This window comes from Sinohyriopsis cumingii, chromosome 7 (genome assembly GCF_028554795.1).
Source record: "Sinohyriopsis cumingii isolate HCF-2022 chromosome 7, ASM2855479v2, whole genome shotgun sequence".
NCBI classification, from domain to species: domain Eukaryota; kingdom Metazoa; phylum Mollusca; class Bivalvia; order Unionida; family Unionidae; genus Sinohyriopsis; species Sinohyriopsis cumingii.
Genome location: NC_142967.1, coordinates 44,276,600 through 44,292,793, shown reverse-complemented (window position 1 = coordinate 44,292,793; position 16,194 = coordinate 44,276,600). Strand labels below are relative to the sequence as shown.

The following is a 16,194-nucleotide window of genomic DNA, read 5'->3' as shown; positions in this document are numbered from 1 at the left end:
CAACAACTTATCTCAATCACGAGACACTTACAAGCATGGTCTCATCTGTGTTTTGTTCATCTCTTTGGCACCGTAATTCTCCTTTATTCCACCGGGCACAATGTCAGTAACAGAGGGTTGTACACCAGACTAGTATACATGATTCTTCCTTATCTTGTCTTTACAGAGAATACCCCGAATGGAGAACATTTACATCATTATAATATGCACAATGAATGTACGTAACTCTATACTACAGCAAGAGAATCTCCATCGGATTATTCAACAATCTTTCCATGTTGAGCAGTAAAGGCATGCAAATCAATCGTTCCATGTTAAGCAGTAAAGGCATGCAAATCAGTCGTTCCATGTTGAGCAGTAAAAGCATGCAAATCAGTCGCTCCATGTTGAGCAGTAAAGGCATGCAAATCAATCGTTCCATGTTGAGCAGTAAAGGCATGCAAATCAATCGTTCCATGTTGAGCAGTAAAGGCATGCAAATCAATCGTTCTATGTTGAGTAGTAAAGGCATGCAAATCAATCGATCTATGTTGAGTAATAAAGGCATGCAAATCAATCGCTCCATGTTGAGCAGTAAAGGCATGCAAATCAATCGTTCCATTTTGAGCAGTAAAGGCATGAATATCAACTTCACAAAAACATAACAAAATATGTTTTTTCCTTCTTCAAAGCAATTTTATATTGTCACTTATCGAGAATATGCAATTGCTGTATTACCACTTATCAAGAATATATAGTTGTCGTAATGACACTTATCAAGAATAGTCCATTAGTTTTAATGAATTCACTGTTACTAAATCTTTGTGGGAATATTCATACAGACTCTGGATTTAACGAGGGTAAAGACATTTCTTTACTTCATCCAAATGAAGCACATTTAAATTCTAGCATCGATATGGACAGTTTAAAATTCGATGGTTTTAAAGAACCTTTTCAAAAAGATTGAAACTGTTACGGATTCGGCAGCGTGATAATGTTCTGACAAGATGCTTTGCAAACGCCTGATTCGAACTACGGCACGTCATGCTATTGAACTGATGTGGATTGCGATCACGTTACCCATGTATAAAGTAACATAGAGGTAGGGTATGGATCAAACAACTTTCCTTCCATTTCCATGGAAAGTTTTGAAACTTCAAATGATATTGTTAGTGACACGTATAAACATATTGTTGTTGTTATTATTATTGTTATTATTATTATTATTATTATTATTATTATTATTATTATTATTATTATAACTTTTCTTCACATAAACATTTAAAAAATTGATAATGAATTTAGTGGCCACGATCCTCTTCATATAGCAATCAGTCTTAAATTGAACCTCATAAGCGCCGTGTCTGGATTTACAACAAATTTGATTTCCATAAATTCAACGTTCTGATGACAGGAACTAACTGGGCATATATTTTGCTAACACCAATATATATTGATGTGTTAACTGATACATTCCCAACCAAACGATTAGAGTTCTCAATTTTGTGTATTCCTGTATTCCTTGTAAAACTTAACAATTCGCCCAACTGATAAATCGTGGTTCGATTCTCGATTAAGAATAACGATATGGAAAAGGGTTGGGCACGCAAATTTGCCCTCCATCATGGCAGGCCAATCGAACATAATTAATTCAAATAAATCAGGAATAAAGTCAGCAACATGAAAAAGTATGCTAAGACCACGTTTATGGATTATTGATGCATATCTATCAGATTCTAAGAAAAATGCTCTTTAAACATTTTGGAAAATTCCGAAATCACTATTGAAAGAGAAAAATATTTAAATTCTATCCCCCCACTTCAAGTTGCAAGACATTGTGCTTTGTTTCGCATTTAAATTGATAAAGAAAAGGCTAACTTATTTGATGAGGATTTTACTTTGATTTCAGCTATTGATTATAGTGATGTTTCCCTGTCTAGTTTTCAGAAAATATGCTCTGATACCCTAAACGAAATTGGTATCTCTGAAACAGAAATTAAATATATTATTAATTTCATTTCTGTCAATAAAGCCACTGATGGTTTAAATAATAGGATGCTTAAAGGCGTAAGTAAAAGAACGGAAGCGCCACTAACAATTCTTTTTAATCGATCATTGAAGGAAAACATATTTCCAGACAAATAGAAAATTGCGGGCATTCTTCCCGTTCCAAATAAAGGTAATTTACACGAGGTTGCCAACTATAGACCAGTCTCCCTACTTAGTTCTGTCGCAAAAATTGAAAGACTAAATTTAATCAAGTGTGTAATTATTTTCTTTTTAAAAAAAATGTATTTTTGTAAGAATCAACCAGGATTCCTTCCTAGTCACTTCACTTTTTTCAACATATTGAAACGTATCGTAGTATATGCAAGTTATTGAAATGTATCGTAGTATATGCAAGTTACTGAAATGTATCGTAAAATATGCAAGTTACTGAAATGTATCGTAGTATATGCAAGTTACTGAAACAACTTAAAAGATCTTCTATTGTTTGTTTTTCTTTTCTTTTGTGATCTATCAAAAGAATTGGATCGAATTTGGCACAGAGGCTTATTATTTAAATTGAACAATACGGTGTTTCATCGAATTTAATAAAATTGTTTAACAATTCCCCAAGTAAAAGAAATAAAAAAGTCCTTTTGCACGATTCTTGTTCACGAGAAAGGATTATAAATTATGCTGCACCTCAAGGTTCCGTACCTGGGCTTCTCTTGTTCCTACTTTATGTTAACGATATTGCCGATGGTATGAACTCTATCATCCGTCTCTTTGCAGATGATTCATATATGATTGATTCATTCCCCTTATTGTTCCGAAATTGAGCTTGTCATGAATATTGATATAATAGAGCTGTATAAATGGTCCAAGGAATGGCTCTTAACGTTTAATTCAGTAAAGAACAGTTACTATGATGGGGTTTTTTTTATCAAGCAGGAACGTAACAAATATCCCTGGACTTGATGTTGGAAATTCTGATCTTAAGTGTGTGGATTCTCACAGCCATCCTGGATTACTACTTTCATCAAATATCAATGGACTTGTCGCAATCATATCAACTAAAAACAGCTTCTTCTGGAATAGCTAATCTTTGAAAACTAAAAATAAAATACTTCTCATGAACGCATTATCAAAAATGATAAATTACTTATACCAGGCCCATCTTGGAATATGCGTCGAAGTCTGTAATGGATGTTCTTTGATCGGTTCAGACAAACTGGAAAAGAACTTTAGCTTGAAGCGGCAAGAATAATTACAGGACTTCCAAATATCCTTCTATTTTGAACCAGGGTGGGAAAGTCTGTAATCTAAATGAAAGAGACAAAATTTACAACACTCTACAACATCAAAACAAGCCAAACTCCGGACTATCTCATTAAATTATTCCCTCCTCCTGTTTCTGAGCAAACAAATTATAACCTTCGACGTTCAAATACAATATTTATTTCTAATTACAGGCTAAATTCTACCAAAACATCTTGTATACCCTCAACAGCAGCCATGTGGAACAAAACTGAACAGGATATTCAATGTAGCATGTCTTACAGTGGATTGAAAAAGTGTATATGTCCAAATATCGCATTTAGTAAAATGCCCAGTTTTAATCATCGAACCCTATATATTAGCCATACTAGATTACGACATAACGTACCTCCATTAAAAGCTCATCTTTACCTTGTCCAATGTTGGCACTCCTTTGTGTTCCTGCGCGGGGATTGAAACCACAATGCATTTCTTGATATTCTGTCCCAAGTATAGTGAGCCATGAACCGTGTTGATGAGAAAATTACTCTCAATGCAATCTCAAGCAATTAGGTTAGATTTACTACTATGAGGAACCGCTCCGGTGGTCTAGTGGTTTGAGCGTCCGCCTCGGATGCTGGTGGTCGTGGGTTCAATCCCCGGCCACGTCATATCAAAGACTTACAAATTGGTACTAACAGATGCCTCGCTTGGCGCTCAACATTTAGAGGTTATTGTTTGGACTGGTCGGCCTGGTGTCAGGATAATGTGACTGGGTGGGACATCATGCTATTTGTCTGCGGTTTGATGCCCCAGTGCTAGACATCACTATAAACTGCCACGCTGCAGACATCGTAGCGATATGATTTAACCATTGTTCAAGCTACGTTACAAATCCAATTCAGGCACACACACACACACACACACACACACACTGCTTTGAGGATAGGGCCATGCAAAAGAAGTATATAGAATGTATGAAAATTAATAACCGATACGGACGATTTATATAACCTGCTCAAACAGCGAATGGTGGCATCGTGTGTGTGGGGTTAGAGAGAGAGGGAGAGAGGGGGGATGAGAAAGAGAGAGGGACAGATATAGACAGAGAGAGACAGAAGATCAAATCATTGTCACAAGCACTGGTTTGTACTTGGAAATTGGTTTCAGGCACATAATATACAACACAGCGGCCATCGGGACAGACTCGTTTATCAATTTAAACACAAGAACTTTGACAACGTTTTCGTCTTTATTTCTTTTTTCAAAAAAATGCTAATAGCAGCGTGCATGTTTAAAAAGCAAGTACTATTTATAGTTTTCTCTCGCAATCTGGACACGACATTCTACTTTCTTGAACAATGGAATAGAAACAAATGATGAATTTATGCATTTCAACATTTCTTTTCTCTTGTGTATGGGTAATTCTTGCAGTGTACGATTATGTTAATTGCTAAATGTCATCATTTCTTGATTATTTTGCAGTGTTTTTATGTTTGACTACTCGCTGCTTGAAGGAGACTTAGTCAAGTTAAAGTTCATGCAGTGTGTCGAGACATGGGGTACACACAAACTACTGAAATGCAGGTTCACGAAAACCCAAATATCGAAGTCCATATTTCCAACTTGTGTTGGGGAACTATAATAAAGTCATGCGCCTTGATGAATTGTATCTCAGAGAACTTAACCTTTGTTCAACGTTAAAGAAAATGCATTCGTTTTCTCCTCTTTTTGCTATTGTAATGCCACCATATTACATTATTTTGAGATAGGAGTCAAATAAATAAAGGTGTGTGTGTTTGTGTGTGTGTGTGTGTTTGTGTGCGTGTGTGATTTGAATTTTTAACGCAGCTTTAACGATTTGAGTCATATAGCTACTATGCCTGCAGTGTGACAGTTTATAGTGAGGCACTTTACAGTGATGTCTAGCACTGGGGCATCATGCCGGAGACATGTGGCATCATGTCCCTACCAGTCACATTATTCTGACACCAGGCCAACCAGTACGAACACGAACGTCTTTTTGTTGCTGTTAGTACCATTTTTATAAGTCTTCGGTATGACTCGGTCGGAGTTCGAACCCGCAACCTCCCGCTTATGAGGTGGACGCTCTAACCACTTAGGCCACCGGAGCGGACTAATAAATAAATAAGAGATATATATACGTAATTTTCGAATATAATTGTTAGAAAGCAAGTTCAAATGTATTAAAGTTAGTCCTAATACCATTTTGCACACTAATTTAATGTGTAATGCAGTAGAGCTGGGCGATAGGTGCCGTCTTTCGAGGCACTAGGTTGAAACCTGATTTGAATAAATTTTAACTCTCTAACCTTTTTGATTTTATTGATGTCGTTCTGGGGAATTTTCTTCTTTATCATCATGCCTCCATAGATACAATGCGGAATCCAGAGACAGATACATTCGTCTCAGTTTCGTATATACTTATCATTTATAATTATAGTTTATTGTATGTTTCTTGCATTTTAAATAGAAATCTAGTGGGCTTATCCAAATAGCGCAGCGTTAATTAAATTTGTCTAGGGATTGGGTTCTTGAACTGTCTATCCTGTTTGTGCGGTTTTGACGCGCAAAAAAGCTTTATCAACCGTCTATTAACACCATAGTCATGCAACTGCGATTTGTTCAATAGGAACAAACTATTCTAGGCAAAGCATGGGCGTATTCACGTGGTTGCCAGTGTCGAAATTAAACGGGTTTTTTTCTTTTTGATGTTTCAAATTTTTCAATTCTTGAACACATAATGGCTTATAGTTTTCGTCTCAATAGCTTACCGATCTACACGTTAAACACTGATACATGTTGTATTGTTGTAATATAACTGCTCCGGTATGCGCTCAGCATTAAGAGGTTAGTGTTAGGACTGGTTGGACTGGTGTCAGCATACTATGACTGGGTGGGACATCATGTTACATGTCTGCAGCATGGTGTCCCAGTGCTAGACATCACTATGAACTGTCACTCTGCAGACATCGTAGCGATATGACCAACATCAACCTCGCTAGGCGCTCAGTACTAAAAGGTTAGTGTTGAGATTGGTTACCCTGGTGTCAGGATAATGTGACTGGGTGGGACATATGCTACATGTCTGCGGCATGATGCCACTGTGCTAGACATCCCTATAAACTGCTACACTGCAGACATCATAGCGATATGACTGAAAAATTACTGCAATCAATGTTAAAAATCCAAATCACACACACACTCATTTTAATATATAATTGATACGATCGATTCGAGTTCACCCTGGTTTCGCGGCTGTTTGCTATCCGCAATGAGGCAGTGTGAAAGTTTAAACACGTTTAAGCTCTATGCAACTCAAAATAAAAGACAAAGAAGAAAAGCATACAAACATTTTCTGTATCATATGCATAACAGCTCAGAAAAGAAGATAGCTCGCTTCAGAAATGCAAATTAAATTTTTTTAACAAGTGTTGGTATCTCTCAAACATTGGTCATCGTACTCAAACTCTTGAAATAATTCGGATACTACGTTTATTATCCTGAGCGACACAGCACATAGCTGAACGGGTAAATGTTTATCATTCTTGTAGAAGAAATAAGATCGGACAATATATCATCTTTTGAAAAAACTGTATTTATTTTGTGTAATTAGACTAAACGTTTGGTTATTTGCCTGAAATGATGACCCATCCTCAGCAGGGTTGCAGGCGTATTCCAGACTAAATCTGGGCATCATGTCTATTTTACTGCTTGCATGTATAACATGATTCCGAACTAAAACAGGAGCTTGGTAGTAATGAATGATTAATTATTAACTTGTTTATGAATAAGAATATTGATAAGATATTCCATTACAGGCATCACTAATTAACACCGTTACTTTTAAAAAATATTTTGAATCTTCTGTGACCTTAAGTAAAATAGATTACCGCAATCTCTAATACATTATTGACTCTCCACTCTTAGGTTAATACTATTTCGGATTTTTAATATTTTCAGGGCAAATAGGTTGCTTGAAAATCCTGCAGAAGGCAAAACACATTTCAAAGAGCAATTATGTCCGTAAATACAATTTTGACGTTTGGTGGTAAAAAATGGGGTTGCCGCCATGAATCGAAGCAGCCAATATGTTAAGAATGACGCCGGTGTGTCAGTTGTGATAAATAACTACTCTTTCTTCGAGACTAACTTGGCGCCAATTTTTGTGGCAAGGATTTAGGTCTCACTGGACAGTCTATATTTTGAATTTTTATCCGACAATGACCTACTGCATAAAAATGAGAATAATTTTACACTGAAGATATAAATAAAAACAAACTAATGATTTTTGTAGAAAGTATTCATGTGAGATTTTGACTGCGGCAATCAGGTTAATTCCTTATACAACTGGTGGCATTTATACTGAAACAACGCTGCCAGCAACCCCTCATTAAATTAAGGCACACCTAATTAAATTATGAAAATATACTAATTATGTACTGAAAATATTGATAAACTGAATAAGTATGTGAAATAGTTCAATTAAATCATCCATGAAACATATCAGGTTTTTGTTGTTATTTAGCAGAATGGATCACAAGTGATACTTGGTAACTCTAACAGTGTTGAGTTAACTCCCTTCTACTATGATTAAGTGCTATCAAATCTATCGGAAGTGTATGTTTGGAATACCTATGTCAGATTCAAGACATGGAGGTAATAAAGAAATGATTTATGGCACAGTGAATCACATTTGACACCGGTGCTTAAGGTCTCACTGGAGAGTTATTCTGGTGAATTTTCATCCGACAATGACCTATTACAGAAAAATGAGAATAATCTTACATTGAAGATACAAATAAAAACAAACTAATGATTTTTTTAGAACGCATGCATGTGAGATTTTGACTGCGGCAATCAAGTGAATTCCTTATACAAATGGTGGCTTTTATACTGAACCAACACCGAAACCAAACCCTCTATTTTACATTCATTTTTGACATCAAATAGCTATTTTGAATATTATCCTATGACAAGGCAGCTATAAGAATCAGTATGTGCCTTATGCATGACTAAAGTTCACTTGTATTGTAACAAATCATCACACTCTTCATCACCCCCCAACTATCTCGATTTTTAGATATTTACCTCTGTAGCAAACGTACGTAAATACGTAAGCCATGTCGGCTGTTCATTTGCAGCCCAAGTTACGCATTTAACCTCCAGTGCTAGTCTACGACAGGTAGCCCCAAACAAGCCAACCCATTTGTTACGGGGTACAAAAGTTCCAAACAATAACATCCAACACAAAGTAAATTCCCAGCCAATTTTTAATGTTCACCCAAGCTATGGCTCAAGAGGACTGCCCTTTACAGAGAACAATTCTTTAATTTTACACCAGGGCAATAGTTTATCAAAACAACAGTGATGACAACCGCAGACTCTAACTCCAGTGGGTCAGAATCTTTATCAGTATCAGATGTGAACTAGGTAGAATTTGTTTCTAACATTACCATATCTGACCGCTTAAAATCCTTTAAACTAAAACTACCATGTACACCACTGTCTCTTGTCTTGATGTTAATCAATATTTATACAATAAATTGGAGGGAAATGTTAAGCATTAATATGACGGCAACACCTTCCCCCTTAAAAGAAAACTAGTTTTCGAACAAAATTATAAAGGATGGACAAGCAAGATTGAAGTTTTAATATTTGGCTGTAAACAATTCTGTGCAACGACCTTACTTCAAGAAATTTAAAAGTTTTATCATCTCCCTGGCAATTAGAGTTCTATCAAATAGTATATAGTGCAAGCATTCAATGACTCGCTAAATATTTCCATATTCCGAATACAACATTTAGCATAACATCTAAAACAAACATTTTGGATTCACTTAAAATCAAACTGATCTGTAGTACGAAAGTACTTCATTAGTACACAAGCTATAATACACATCATCATATGGGTCTTAATTCAGATAAGACCAACAAGAATGAACACTAAAACACATGGTCTTAGACTCCAGCACGTGACAATCCATCAGCATTTGCATTCTCTGCTCCCTGACGGTGTTTGATCGTGAACTCATATGGCTGCAGACACAGGGACCATCTCAGAAGCCGTTGGTTTTTTCCTTTGTTTTGGCTTAGCCAAGTTAGTGGGTTATGGTTAGTTTCAACACTGAATGGAGCACCACACAAGTAATAGTGAAGAGATTATATCGTCCATACTATTGCAAGGCATTCTTTCTCAATTGTAGAGTAATTCTGCTCCCTGGGCAATAGTTTGCGGCTGAGATACGCTATCGGATGTTCGTCCTTATTGTCATTGTACTGACTCAAAACAGCTCCAATGCTCACATCACTTGCATCCGTTTGCAGTACAAATGGGCGTTCAAAAACAGGATTGATCAAGATAGGTGCCTTTACAAGTGCATTCTTCAAGTCACTGAATGACTTAACAGCTGTCTCATCCCATGTAACACGATTTGGCTGTCCCTTCCTTGTCAAAATACAAAGCGGAGCCGAGAGCTCAGCGAAATTCCTGATGAATTTTCTATAATAGCCCACCATTCCTAGAAAGGATCGAACCTCTTTCTTTGTTGTCGGGAGTGGGAAGTCAACCATAGCTTTGACTTTGCCATGGTCTGGTTTAATTTGCCCTCCGCCAACAACGTGACCAAGGCAAACAGTCGTATCCTTTCCAATGTCACACTTGGAAAGTCTGTCAGATTATTTTCTCGCAATCTCTCCAAGACTGCTTGTAGATCCTGAAGGTGGTCATCCCAGGTCTCACTATAAATAATGATGTCATCAAAGTAAGATGCAACATTATGTAATTGGCCAGCAACAGGTCCATCATGCGCGAAAATGTAGCAGGTGATGTTTTCATCCCGAAAGGCATAGCGGTAAATTCATAAAGTCCAAAGGGTGTCACAAAAGTAGATTTCTCCTGCGCTTCTTTTGACAGAGGTACCTGCTAGTAACCTTTTGTCATATCGAGTTTGCTAATATATTTTGCATTTCCCAACTTCTCAAAAAGTTCGTCTATCCTTGGTGTAGGATAGGCATCAAAGAGTGTGACGTTGTTCAATTTTCGGTAATCAACACAAAGTCGCAGACTTCCATCTTTCTTTTGAACAAGTACAATTGGTGAACTCCATGGGCTTGTAGATGGTTTTATCAATTCTTCCTGTAACATTTCGTCTACTATAGCTCTGACTTCAGCCCCTTTTGCATGGGGAATACGATAGGGTTTCTGCGTGATTGGAATGTCTGTTGTTGTTCGAATGTTGTGAGTGATCAAGTTGGTTTTGCCTGGTTTTGAAGTTAGCACGTCTTCAAACTCCGAGCATAGTTTTCGCACCTGTTCTCGCTGTTCTTTCATCAGTCTACCATTCAGACTGATTTTGTCCAAACTCTCCATGTCGGCCAGTGGGAATTCAATCCATCCTCTTCCATCAAATTCATCACACACAGTTGCTGATAACAGTACAGCTCTCTTGTACTGACGTAATAGGTTACTATGGTAGGTTACTTGTCCTCGCCTACCACCAATGTTAATCTTGTAATTAACGTCATTAACCTTACAAATGACACGATAAGGTCCCTTCCAGTGAGCTTTCATCTTCGATGCATCAGATGGCAGCAAAACTAGGACCTCATCTCCCGGACTAAATTCCCTTTTGGTAGCATTTTTGTCGTACCATGATTTAACTTTCTTGTGACACTCTGTCAGATTTTCTTTCACCAACTCACTTACATCAACCAATCTCTGCCGAATCGAAAGTGCATGTTCTACAACTGACTTATGTGCCTCACCCTCACCGGTGAATACATCCTTAAGAATCTCCATCGGCCCTCTTACTGGCCAACCATACAGCAGCTCTAACGGTGGAAACCCAATTACCTCATGTGGTACCTCCCTATAGCAAAACATTGCATAAGGCAGCATCACATCCCAGTCTTCACCGTTCGTGGAAGACAGTTTCTTCAAGACAGCTTTGAGTGTGCCATTCAATCTTTCGACCTTTCCATTGTATTGTGGCCTGTAAGGAGAAGTTGTGATCCCCTTGATGTTCAACATGTTGAAGAGTTCTTTCAAAAGTGTACTTGTCAAGTTGGTACCTTGCTCTGTAAGGATAATCCTAGGTATACCAACCCGACTAAATAGGCCAATTAAGGCATTGGCCACTGTTTTGGCACCAATGTCCTTCAAAGGAAATGCTTCCGGATACCTGGTAGCTTCATCTTCTATGGTTAGTATATATTTGTTCCCCGCCTTTGTGCGCTGTAATCGGCCAACGATATCCATCGCAATCTTGACAAAAGGGTCAGACACAATTGATGGACACACCATTGGAGCTTTCTCCTTCCCTGTTCTCCTTGCTGTCTTTTGACAGATGTCACAGGCCTGACAGTGCTTCTGAATATCCCCAAACATTCCTGGCCAATAAAATGCGGTTGTTATTCTTGCTTTCGTTTTCTCCCTTCCTAGATGACCAGCAAGCGGTCTATCATGTGTCAACTCCATCACTGCTTGATGTAACTGCTTTGGCAAAACTAATTGGATTCCATATTTTTCTCCATCCGACGACTTCCACTTCCGTTTTAAAATTGCATGCTCCCAGAAAAATGCATTGTCCATGCCTTCTACTTCACTTGCAGATGACAGGGCCTTTTCTCTCACTCCAGCCAACGAGCTGTCATTCTTTTGATACTGAGAAATTAATTCCACATTAACATCGTGCAGCTGATCAAGCGACAAGTTCTTGTCATCAGCCTCATCTTCACAATGGATGTCATCCTCATCCTCATCAGGACCATGATCACTATCTTCGTCCGAAAATAGCCTATCTAGATGCACATCATCCAATTCATGGGATAGGACACCACATTCTTTTATTTTCCTTTCACTTTCTTCAGCGTCCTCTTTCTGCGCTCTTGCCTGGTTCCTCGTTACTACCATAGTCCTTTTTTCCTATGTAGAATGTCCATACCTAGCAGCGCTTGTGCTGCCAAGTCAGATACCAGTCCAACCTGGACATGACCCTTGTAGTATGGCGTGTCTAATTCTACTATGGCTAATTTCGCCTCAAAAGGCTGTCCAATGGCAGTGTAGAGTTTCAGGTTCTGTCCTTCAAGGATACATGACTTATCGACAAGGTCCTCACGTATCAAGGTCATTTCTGCGCCTGTATCTTTAACAAATAATACTTCCTTGTTGTTCACTGTTCCCGGTACATTTATTAACCGTTCACCAATGGTATTCTGGACAAAGTAGGTTGCTTGCTTTTGTTGTTTTCTGCTGAGACAGTCACGCAAAACATGACCCTTCTGGTGACATTTATAGCACTTTTTGTCTCCATTGGATTTTTCTATTAAACTAGTTTTTATCGACTGAGGTGAACTTGATGCGTGGTTATTTGCTTGTTGTCGGCAGTGCTTATGGTCGAACTTGCTGTCACTGATGGCCAAAACATAATCCTCAGCAGCATCGACAACAGAGCCATTGCCTTTATTGCGCCTTATCGACTGGGCCTGCACTGTTGGGAGAGCTTTCAAGAAGTATTCATCTGCTAAACATCTATGTGGATCACGACTATCAATGAACCGTGTTAAATACTGCTCTATACGTGCCATCAGACCTCTGTATGTATCATTAGCATCCCTTCTTATGCTAACTAACTGGCTAAAATATTCATGAGGTCTTTTCCCAAACCTATTTATCAGGGCCTTTCTTAGCTCAACATAGCTTTTACTTGTTTGTTGTGCTACCTCTCTTGCCTCCCCTGTTAGCAGCGTTGTCAGTTGCAGGGTTTTCATTTCTTCGCCCCATTTGGCGTGATCAGCCACGGGATCAAATTCTGAGAGAAATGTAAGAATGTCTTCATTCGCTTGATGATTGTAAGTTTGAAGCTTGACATTGAATGGGAGGCTGTCATTCTTTTTATCTATGTCTTTCTGATGTTTCACCCTCTCTATCTCTAACTCCAGCTCTTTAAGTTTAAGACTGTGCTCGATTCGCAACCTCTTCCTTTCAAGGTCTAATTTTTGTCCCTCAATTGCACATTCCCTCTCTAACTGTAACCGGTCACGTTCAGTTTGCTTGTTGATGTCTTTGGATGTTTTTAGTTTGCTCTGTGTTTTCTTTAGTTTTCTTACCGGCTGCTCTTCCTCTATTTCCATGTGATATGGTTCTTCACCACTGAAGCCTCCCTCAATATCTGTGAATTGCATCAAATTTGTTTGCTGTTTCCGTCTGGTTCTATCCCTTGCAATGCTGTGCTCTTCAACTATCGTTCCTACTTCCTCATCAATAACGCTACCTTGGGTCGGCATTTCAATCCTTATTTTGTTTATCCTTGGCTTAACAGGAATCACACCCACACAAAGTTACAGAGTATATCCAATAGCAATTTGCAGCTACACTACTCAGACAAAACTTTGGTACTTGTGATGTTTCAATGTTACTGTCAAATTTCCAACAACTTAACTATCCCATCGCTGCCACCAAAATTGTTACGGGGTACAAAAGTTGCAAACAATAACATCCAACACAAAGTATATTCCCAGCCAATTTTCAATGTTCACCCAAGCAATGGTTCAAGAGGACTGCTCTTTACAGAGAACAATTCTTTAATTTTACACCAGGGCAATAGTTTATCAAAACAACAGTGATGACAACTGCAGACTCTAACTCCAATGGGTCAGAATCTTTATCATTATCAGATGTGAACTAGGTAGAATTTGTTTCTAACATTACCATATCTGACCGCTTAAAATCCATTAAACTAAAACTATCATGTACACCACTGTCTCTTGTCTTAACGATAATCAATATTTATACAATAAATTGGAGGGAAATGTTTAGCATTAATATGATGGCAACACCATTATCAAGACTAACTCAAAGTAAATCTAAACCACATTATCGATTGAGCTTCTTTGTGAATTTATAAATGCTAGGTTTATGATAATTAGGTTCATGCCTTCTACCTTAAAAATAGGGAGGTGTCAAAATACGAAACTATCCAGTGAGACCTTAGTTCATCTTTCTGTAACTGCCAGAAACTCCCGCAGCCAATTATTGGACAGATATAACATATACGTATAACAACAAGTATTTTGAAACAATAATAGAGTGTAACAAATAACGTCACATTACCAATGAGAAATATAGTCCAGTCAACTGTTCTTTGTTTATCATCATCTTTATGCTTTTTATATTAAAGAATATTGCCCAAATTGATCAAATATTCTGTTACGGGTATCGCTACCATAATCGATCCAATATTCTGTTACAGGCAGTACTTTAATCGATTAAATATTCTATCACTACCTTAATCGAGTCAATGGTCTACTTTGGCAAACCTATTGTAGTACAGAAGATAGTAATTAATATACTTATGTGATGATTGCTGGAGATTTTCTACCTAGCGATGAATGTATCTTGCATTCATTAATAGGTAGCATTAAAACCTAAACAGAAACGGATATGTATATGAAATTTAACCTTCAACCTTTTGCTTAGGATGCGAATGCGGACAGGTATGATCTTGGTATGTACCTAAGAGGTCACCTGCAATAACACATTCATGTTATTTGGTTCTACAGCAACAATTTCCTGATAATCCAAGTTAATGACTTACCAAGATAGTCATAGTGCATCTGAAATTATAAGTAAATGCACCAGATTTCATCACTAATATAGAATAATAAGGACAATATATTAGATATATAATTGGTATTATTCCTGAACTCCATACAAAATGAAAACAGCGACTTTGATCAATTATATCACGATATCACGACACCGACAATACAATTTACTCTCTTGCAATAATGCGTATATTTTATATTGTAATTTCTTGGCATATATATATATATATATATATATATATATATATATATATATATATATATATATATATATATATATATATATATATATATATATATATATATATATATTGTTCTTGGCATCCGTCCGTCTACGGGAGACGATGGCGTAGCTCCAAAGTAAGCTTTTGTCTATCATTCTTTCTAGCTCTCTTTTCAGCTTGCTTTATTCTTCTCTCTTCCTCTGCGTTTTGAACTCCGTGCCTGACAGCTAGGCGCCAGCTGGAACGGTTGCTTGCACAGCTCTCCCAGTCGTTGACATTAATGTTTGCCGTCTTCATATCCTTCTTGCAAACATCTTTGTTGCGCAGATGTGGTCGTCCAGTTGGTCGTGCACCTTCTGCTAACTCCCCATATAACAGGTCCTTGGGAATGCGACCTGGGTCCATTCTTTTGACATGGCCAAGCCAGCGAAGGCGCCTCTCGCTGAGAATGGAGAACATGCTGTTCATGTTGGCGCGTTCTACAACCTCTGTGTTGGGTACTTTGTCCTGCTACTGGATGTGCAGAATGCGCCGCAGACATCTCAGGTGGAAGCTGTTGAGTTTTCTCTCGTGTCTTGCATAGGTGGTCCATGTTTCGCTGCTGCAGAGAAGTGAGCTGACTACGCAGGCTTGGTAGACACGCAGTTTGGTCTTCTCTGTGAGGTTGGAGTTGTTCCAGATTCTCTGGTTAAGTCTGGCCATCACTGCTGCTGCCTTGGCAATCCTGCCATTCACCTCAGAATCAGTGGAGAGTGAGCCGGAGATGTTAGACCCGAGGTATGTGAAGTTCTCGACAACTTCCAAGTTGTACCCATCGATGGTGACAGAGGGAGGGGAGTCTGCGTCCTGCGCCATGACGTTCGTTTTCTTCAAACTGATGGTCAGTCCAAATTCCTTACAAGCATGGGAGAGGCGGCATACCAGCTGCTGAAGTCCATCTTCCGTGTGTGATGTCAAGGCTGCATCGTCGGCGAAGACCAATTCACGGATGAGTACCTCTTTGACTTTAGTCTTAGCACGGAGACGGGCGATGTTGAACAGCTTGCCGTCAGCCCTGGTATGGATGTACACTCCCTCGCTGCAGTCCTTGAATGCGTACTGGAGAAGCATGGAGAAGAAG

General features: G+C 38.3%; 1 protein-coding gene across 1 annotated transcript; it reads right to left on the bottom strand.

The window, feature by feature from the left end:
- Positions 1 to 10,168: 10,168 nt before the first annotated feature.
- LOC149795120 (uncharacterized) lies at positions 10,169 to 13,530 on the bottom strand. Its single transcript, XM_089963759.1, has 2 exons — positions 12,189 to 13,530; positions 10,169 to 12,045 (listed from the first exon to the last, which is right to left on the bottom strand). The coding sequence occupies exons 1-2, from the start codon at positions 13,528 to 13,530 to the stop codon at positions 10,169 to 10,171; spliced, it is 3,219 nt and encodes a 1,072-aa protein (XP_089819885.1).
- Positions 13,531 to 16,194: the final 2,664 nt, after the last annotated feature.

Coding starts and splice junctions, on each gene's coding strand:
- LOC149795120 (XM_089963759.1), bottom strand. CDS start 13,530: ATGCCGACCCAAGGTAGCGTTATTGATGAGGAAGTAGGAACGATAGTT. Junction 12,046..12,188: donor GGCAGCACAAGCGCTGCTAG/GTATGGACATTC, acceptor ATGTGCATCTAG/ATAGGCTATTTTCGGACGAA.